Source organism: Electrona antarctica (genome assembly GCF_951216825.1).
Source record: "Electrona antarctica genome assembly, chromosome: 17".
NCBI lineage: Eukaryota > Metazoa > Chordata > Actinopteri > Myctophiformes > Myctophidae > Electrona > Electrona antarctica.
Window position 1 is genome coordinate 40710627 of NC_136798.1, and position 8908 is coordinate 40719534.

Sequence of the window (8908 nt, forward strand, 5' to 3'; positions counted from 1 at the left end):
CTGTAACAGACCGATGTCTAATCAAAGGCTCGGAGCACCTGGCTGCAGCCACTGAGCTGCTTGGATTTTATGCTGTACCCTACATGACAGCCATGTAAACTAGCACACTGTGTGTGTGTGTGTGTGTGTGTGTGTGTGTGTGTGTGTGTGTGTGTGTGTGTGTGTGTGTGTGTGTGTGTGTGTGTGTGTGTGTGTGTGTGTGTGAGTCACATGGTTTGACCAAACATTTGTGTTTGATTGCCGATTGCTGGTGGTGTTCTGCCCCTCCACCCCCCCCATCAAACAAAAATGTTTGGTCAAACCATGTGACTGTCAGTCCCATTGGAAAATCATTGTGGTGGCATAAAAAAACAAAAAAATTACCAAACATTTGTTTGATGGTGTTTGATACGTGTGAATGAGGCCTGATTCTGTTTGACCAGAATGGAAGAGAGCCTCCATACTGTGAGTGTGTGTGTGTGTGTGTGTGTGTGTGTGTGTGTGTGTGTGTGTGTGTGTGTGTGTGTGTGTGTGTGTGTGTGTGTGTGTGTGTGTGTGTGTGTGTGTGTGTGTGTGTGTGTGTGTGTCACTTATCAAACACCATCAAACAAATGTTTGGTCATGTTTTTTTTGTTTTCTTAGGCCACCACAATGCTTTTCCAATGGGAGTCACATGGTTTGACCAAACATTTGTGTTTGATTGCCGATTGCTGGTGGTGTTCTGCCCCTCCACCCCTGGAACAGAGCCTTCGTTAGTATCATTAACACTGACTCTGTTTGACCAGAATGGAACAGAGCCTTCGTTAGTATCATTAACACCGACTCTGTTTGACCAGAATGGAACAGAGCCTTTGTTAGTATCATTAACACTGAATCTGTTTGACCAGAATGGAACAGAGCCTTCATTAGTATCCTCGGTAACACCTGTGCGTGTGTGCATAGATCCCATTATCCCTTAGCTTAGCTTCAAGCTGACAATGCAGAGTTCCTTCTTACCACACGACAGGTTACTGTGCTCATCTCCACACTTTTTTAGTTGTTTCCCTGTTGGATTCCCAAGTGTAAACAGTGACGCACGCACACACACACACACACACACACACACACACACACACACACCATAGTACCATTGATTTGACAAAATATAGGTTACCACACATCCAAATATGCACATGTTGTATTCATATTACTCATTGAAAGTGATTTTTATGTCCACATGTTGAAATAGATGTACTTACAACTGTTGGCCTCCCAGCACACAGCAGCCAGCACTGAAACATAATGACGTGTCAAATACATTTTAACAACATTGTCCCCAAAAAAACGATGTTTTAGATCAGCTGTTCCCAAAGTGTTTAGCTCAAGGCCGGGGAGAGAGTAACCTGATGTCTCCCCAGGACCCAAACTAGTGAAATGTGCCGATCTACCAGCTCACAACGCGTCGCAACATGATGTGTTGTGAGCATGTAGATCAACTATTTTGACTAATGTTATTGCTACTTGTTAAAGCTCTTAGCGTGTCAGTTTGTGCCGCGGTATGAGCTTGTAGATCTGCGATTATTGAAAAACCATGAAACTTTATAAACGGCCAAATGTATAAGTAAGTAGCCTTGCCGAGCCATGGGGCAGGAGCCTATCTCCTGTTTCTGTAGCGTGAGGAATGTGTACAAGTGTACAAGATGTACAAGTACACCCCGTGGACATGACGCTAGTATGTCGCAGGGACTTACCCCCAATCCAACCCTTGATGCTGAGTGTCAAGCAGAGTCTTTGGTATGACCCGGCCGGGGATCGAACCCCGACCTCCCAGTCTCAGGGCGGTTTGCGTTCCATTTTGGGCGGGAACCCCTTTTGGTGTTTTATTATTATTATTATTATTATTATGTTATAATTTAGCTATTGAAGGGCTTGTAGGTCTGCTATTTTTGAAAAATCGTGAAAATATTTATTTCAGAAAACTGGAGGATTTAGAAGGATTTTTTAAAGTTTTGAGGTCAGGCCTAAATGGGTCAAATGATAAGGGACAATATCGGTGGCACCCAACTGTAATTGACATGAAAAAGTTTGAGCATCACTGATATAGCAACATACAAAACTGTTTAGGATTTAAAAGGCACTGAGGGGAGTTAAGCACAATTGAATGTGTATAGCAATAGTAATAGTAATAATAGGCATTCATGGATAACATATAGTCCAGTCCAAGTTATCATAAATAAGTTTTGACGAGTCATACTCACCGACGAGGACACACAGGAAGCGGAGGTTGGTCATGTTGTCAGATTCAAAGCCAAACAACTGATGTACGTTGTGCTTCAAACCATGCTCTTATATACAGTCGTCCTGCTCATGATAACTACAGTTATACACTTACATAATTCTGTTTGAGCTCAAACAGCCAGCATCTAAACCCAATATTTGAGTAAGGTTCGGTCAATCTAGTGAAGGGGAATCTGCACCGTATCATCTTTAATTAATATTCTTATTAGTGTATAATTTACCCTCAGGAGGATCCTGAACATGTCCTGTACATTCAAATGCAGAACTCATTGAACCCCCCCAACCTCCACCCAACCCTCCGCTCCCGATCAGACTATCTAGTGTAGTCTGTTGTGTTGCCTTTCAATTATTGAAAGACAAAAAAGTTATTAGAATGAGTCATTGTGTTTTCCTTTTTCTTCCTATGAAAGCATGGAATCATAGCAAAATAATGATGTATTGGGAGTGAAGACAGTTCTACAGCTTATAGAACTGAAGTCAAGTTAAAACTCTTAAAGAGTATCTCTCTCATTCAGAGAGAGTACTACAGACACCTATTCCATCATGCATAGTGGGGGTTGCATTGCCTTTGGTTTTTTTTTAGTGTTACAAGAAATTCTCTAAGGAGAGAATACCAGCACTCACGGACATGTCATTTGGTTTAAGGCACTTTTTATTATTTGATATTCGCACAGTATGCTGCAGAGCAGACAGCACAACGTACGTGTTTCGGCATATAGCCTTCGTCAGCGTTATACTATGGCTGTCAACAACAGAAGTGTCACATTTTATAGTGTCCGTAGGGTGCGACACCTTCCTCTGTCCGTGTTGATGCAAATAACATGGCCAACAAGAACCCAAAAGTGAAGTCATCATAGTAGAAGAATTCACAATATTATATATACACATCACATTGATAATCAATAATGCATTGAATGGCAATCTCTGAGTCCTTTAGACCAGGGGTTCTCAATGTTTTTGGCCGGGGACCCCCGAAAATGCTTTGGCAACGTCTCGGGACCCCCGCCCCGCCCTCTCCCGACCCCCAATATAAATTGACTGCTACAATAACCTTAAACCATTTTGGGCGGGAACCCCTTTTGGTGTTTTAAGCATTGTTATAATTTAGCTATTGAAAAATAGCAGATCTACAAGCTCATAGCGCGCCACCGAGTGGCGCGCTACGAGCTTGTAGGTCTGCTATTTTTGAAAAATCGTGAAAAAAAAATCTTTTTTTTTTTTTTTTTTTTTAATAATTTGGGGACCCCCTAAAATAATTTGGCGACCCCCCGAGGGGTCGCGACCGACGGGTTGAGAACCCCTGCTTTAGACAATGTAAGAAAATGAAATAAAAAGATTAAGTGTGACTAACCTCTGAGTCATAGTCTTTGTTTGATGATCTCTGAATGGGACCAGAAGGAAAACAACTGGCATAAACACAACAGTTTTTACAAAATCTCATTGCTTATACATCTTTCTTTGAGATTTACATTAGACAATAAAAAATCCGAAAAATTCCGATCTTGTGAAAATCATGTGATCGGAGCCGATTTCCGATCTCCCGATTCGATCGGGACAACCCTACTCTCAAAGGAAAAAAAGACCAATCTCCGCACTATGGGGGACCGGTCTCAGCTTCTCCCAGACGCGAAGACTCGCAAAGCACACCCCGCGCCTCCGCCTCCCAGTTCTTCTGCCCCTTTTTCCATACGGTTGTCAGGTTTTCGTTTGACTTTATACCTGATGTAAAGAAGCCTTTTAGTGCTTTTCTGGTTTTATCCTCATAGCAGTTTTTGTATTGACCTATTTACAAATGTCAATCAAGCTTGTTTGTTAAATGTAGGCTATATAATTGTACATATGCGGTAGACTATATTAATGTCTGTAGTTATTAATGCCTGTAGATAAAGCCTACTTTATCCGTGGGATTCAGCGTTTTAGCCAAAGCGATAATTTAAGCACAATAACAATATAATTTGTATGTATAGATGTCTCTTCAACAAATGCATGGGAGCCAGCGGCAGGCTTTTTCCAATTGCGGTCCTTATATAATTCAGTGTTTTAGGCAAAGCGATGCAGGCCTAATTATTATATCGCTCCCACCGGGAGGAAACCACCTAACTCCAAAGTGTTCATTTTTCAGGAAATTAAAAATATACATTTTCCAGGACATTTTTAAAACAAAGCACTACTGCCTCAAAGTTGGAGTTGTGACTTTATTTATTGTCAATTGTTTCCATGAGAAGGAGATCGAGAGGTGGTGGAGTAAAGGGTGTGCGTGCGAGAGAGAGAGAGAGAGAGAGAGAGAGAGAGAGAGAGAGAGAGAGAGAGAGAGAGAGAGAGAGAGAGAGAGAGACTCAAGGTTGGACCCTTGGGCATGTGTGTATTATTATACACACATGAATATCAAATAATAAAAAGTGCCTTAAACCAAATGACATGTCCGTGAGTGCTGGTATTCTCTCCTTAGAGAATTTCTTGTAACACTCAAAAAAACCCAAAGGCAATGCAACCCCCACTATGCATGATGGAATAGGTGTCTGTATTACTCTCTCTGAATGAGAGAGATACTCTTTAAGAGTTTTAACTTGACTTCAGTTCTATAAGCTGTAGAACTGTGTTCACTCTAATTAACCAAAACATCATTATTTTGCTATGATTCCATGCTTTCATAGAAAGAAAAAGGAAAACACAATGACTCATTCTAATAAAATGTTTGTCTTTCAATAATTGAAAGGCAACACAACAGACTACACTAGAGTGACATACATTAGGATATTTGCTATTGTGATATGGCGTAAGTGTTATATAAAAATGTAAAGATCGGATCGGGAAAAATCGGTATCGGTATGTCTCAAAATCAAATGATCGGAATCGGATCGGGAGCAAAAAAAAACCTCCCTATTTGAGAGTGTTTGAATTACCAGAGCGGAGGGAGCGGGTGGAGGTTGGGGGGGTTCAATGAGTTCTGCATTTGAATGTACAGGACATGTTCAGGATCCTGTGGAGGGTAAATTATACACTAATAAGAATATTAATTAAAGATGATACGGTGCAGATTCCCCTTCACTAGATTGACCGAACCTTACTCAAATATTGGGTTTAGATGCTGGCTGTTTGAGCTCAAACAGAATTATGTAAGTGTATAACTGTTGTTATCATGAGCAGGACAACTGTATATAAGAGCATGGTTTGAAGCACAACGTACATCAGTTGTTTGGCTTTGAATCTGACAACATGACCAACCTCCGCTTCCTGTGTGTCCTCGTCGGTGAGTATGACTCGTCAAAACTTATTTATGATAACTTGGACTGGACTATATGTTATCCATGAATGCCTATTATTACTATTACTATACACATTTAATTGTGCTTAACTCCCCTCAGTGCCTTTTAAATCCTAAACAATTTTGTATGTTGCTATATCAGTGATGCTCAAACTTTTTCATGTCAATTATACATTTGGCCAGCCCAGTGGCCTTGTGGTTAGAGTGTCCGCCCTGAGACTGGGAGGTCGGGGTTCGATTCCCGGCCGGGTCATACCAAAGACTCTGCTTGACACTCAGCATCAAGGGTTGGATTGGGGGTAAGTCCCTGCGACATACTAGCGTCATGTCCAGGGGGTGTACTTGTACATCTTGTACACTTGTACACATTCCTCACGCTACAGAAACAGGAGATAGGCTCCTGCCCCATGGCTCGGCAAGGCCACTTACTTATACCTTTGGCCGTGTATAAAGTTTCATGGTTTTTCAATAATCGCAGATCTACAAGCTCATACCGCGGCACAAACTGACACGCTAAGAGCTTTAACAAGTAGCAATAACATTAGTCCAAATAGTTGATCTACAGTACATGCTCACAACACATCATGTTGCGACGCGTTGTGAGCTGGTAGATCGGTACATTTCACTAGTTTGGGTCCTGGGGAGACATCAGGTTACTCTCTCCCCGGCCTTGAGCTAAACACTTTGGGAACAGCTGATCTAAAACATCGTTTCTTTGGGGACAATGTTGTTAAAATGTATTTGACACGTCATTATGTTTCAGTGCTGGCTGCTGTGTGCTGGGAGGCCAACAGTTGTAAGTACATCTATTTCAACACGTGGACATAAAAATCACTTTCAATGAGTAATATGAATACAACATGTGCATATTTGGATGTGTGGTAACCTATATTTTGTCAAATCAATGGTACTATTCATGAGTAATGCAATACTTCAGTGGAATTCAGGTGTGTGTGTGTGTGTGTGTGTGTGTGTGTGTGTGTGTGTGTGTGTGTGTGTGTGTGTGTGTGTGTGTGTGTGTGTGTGTGTGTGTGTGTGTGCGTGCGTCACTGTTTACACTTGGGAATCCAACAGGGGAACAACTAAAAAAGTGTGGAGATGAGCACAGTAACCTGTCGTGTGGTAAGAAGGAACTCTGCATTGTCAGCTTGAAGCTAAGCTAAGGGATAATGGGATCTATGCACACACGCACAGGTGTTACCGAGGATACTAATGAAGGCTCTGTTCCATTCTGGTCAAACAGAGTCAGTGTTAATGATACTAACAAAGGCTCTGTTCCATTCTGGTCAAACAGAGTCGGTGTTAATGATACTAACGAAGGCTCTGTTCCATTCTGATCAAACAGAGTCAGTGTTAATGATACTTATGAAGGCTCTGTTCCATTCTGGTCAAACAGAGTCAGTGTTAATGATACTAACGAAGGCTCTGCTCCATTCTGGTCAAACAGAATCAGGCCTCATTCACACGTATCAAACACCATCAAACAAATGTTTGGTAATTTTTTTGTTTTTTTAGGCCACCACAATGCTTTTCCAATGGGACTGACAGTCACATGGTTTGACCAAACATTTTTGTTTGATGGGGGGTGGGGGGGTGCAGGGGCAGAACACCACCAGCAATCGGCAATCAAACACAAATGTTTGGTCAAACCATGTGACTCCCATTGGAAAAGCATTGTGGTGGCCTAAAAAAACTAAAAAAACATGACCAAACATTTGTTTGATGGTGTTTGATACGTGACACACACACACACACACACACACACACACACACACACACACACACACACACACACACACACACACACACACACACACACACACACACACACACACACAGTGTGCTAGTTTACATGGCTGTCATGTAGGGTACAGCATAAAATCCAAGCAGCTCAGTGGCTGCAGCCAGGTGCTCCGAGCCTTTGATTAGACATCGGTCTGTTACAGAGCAGACAGGTCATTATCCAGAAATAAACACACCACTGAATGTGAATCAAGCATTCAGCCAAGCCGTGTGACAAACAGTAAGAAGTATTTCATCTTAATGTGAAGTGTTTGTTGGGATTGTTTCACGCTTGTTCCCTCTTCTGTGCAGGAGGAGGACTTGTCATCAAGATGAAAGATATTATTTGGGCAAGGAAGTCCAGACGTGGCTTTTTCAACTATGAATCTGATTATGTCTGTAATAGACATTTGAAAGACAACATTCCAAGAGAGTAAGAATGCACGCACGCACGCACGCACGCACGCACGCACGCACGCACGCACGCACGCACGCACACACACACACACACACACACACACACACACACACACACACACACACACACACACACACACACACACCCCACCTGGTAGATCAGTGGTCCTCAACCTTTTCAGGCCGTGGCCCCCCAAAATATAATCATCATCAAATCAAATCAAACTTTATTTATATAGCACATTTCCAACGACCGAGGTCGAACCAAAGTGCTTCACAATACATCACAGAGCATAAGAACATACATCGAAAGTAATACAAGAATAAAAGGAAAGTAAAGCATTATATAAAAAATAAGTCAGAACAGAACAATATATCAAATGGGAACAAAGTGCATAGGTAGGTTATAAAGGCCACGGTAAACTTAATTTAATTATGAAACGCGATTGAGAAGAAGTGAGTCTTTAGCAAGGATTTAAAAGTCATCAAAGACCGAGCTGAGCGAACATGAAATGGCAGGGCATTCCAGAGAGTGGGTCCGGCCACAGCAAAAGCGCGGTCTCCTTTGGTCCTGAAGTGTGTATCCGGCACAGACACGAGAGACTGGTTAGCCGATCTCAGGGCTCTTGTTGGGACATATGGAGTGATCAATTCCACCAAATATGGAGGGCTTTTTGGGCTTTAAAAACAAACGTTAAAATCTTAAAAGCAATCCTAAAACGGACAGGGAGCCAGTGGAGGGAGGCAAGGACTGGGGAGATATGATCACGCCTATTTGTGCCAGTGAGGAGGCGAGCGGCGGCGTTCTGTACGAGCTGTAGATGTCTGATTGCTGACAGGTCGATGCCTGCATAAAGAGCATTGCAATAATCGAGTCTAGATGATATGAATGCGTGAATGACACTCTCCAGGTCAGTACGGGGCAGATAGGTCTTTACCCTAGCCAGAAGCCTTAATTGAAAGAAACTGGCCTTGACCACAGAACTGATGTGTTTATCGAATTTTAGATTACTGTCAAACGTGACACCAAGACTTTTAACTGAGGACCGGATGTTGGCACTGAGGGGACCGAGAGGGGTGATGGGAGAGCTTGGGTCGTGATTGAAAATGATAACTTCGGTCTTGGTTTCATTCAAAGTGAGGAAGTTTGTGTTCATCCACGATTTAATGTCGGAGAGACACATCAAT

The 8908-nt window shown here is 42.3% G+C and overlaps 1 protein-coding gene across 1 annotated transcript in view; it reads left to right on the plus strand.

Moving 5' to 3' along the window:
• Nucleotides 1-7639, plus strand: part of LOC306941124 (inactive peptidyl-prolyl cis-trans isomerase FKBP6-like) — a gene marked incomplete at its 3' end in the record, with an annotated part of 26986 nt that extends 19347 nt beyond the window's left edge. The window contains exon 5 of the mRNA XM_079526438.1: nucleotides 7616-7639. Within this exon, the coding sequence (XP_079382564.1) occupies nucleotides 7616-7639 (24 nt within the window). The remainder of the gene's footprint in view (nucleotides 1-7615) is intronic.
• Nucleotides 7640-8908: the final 1269 nt, after the last annotated feature.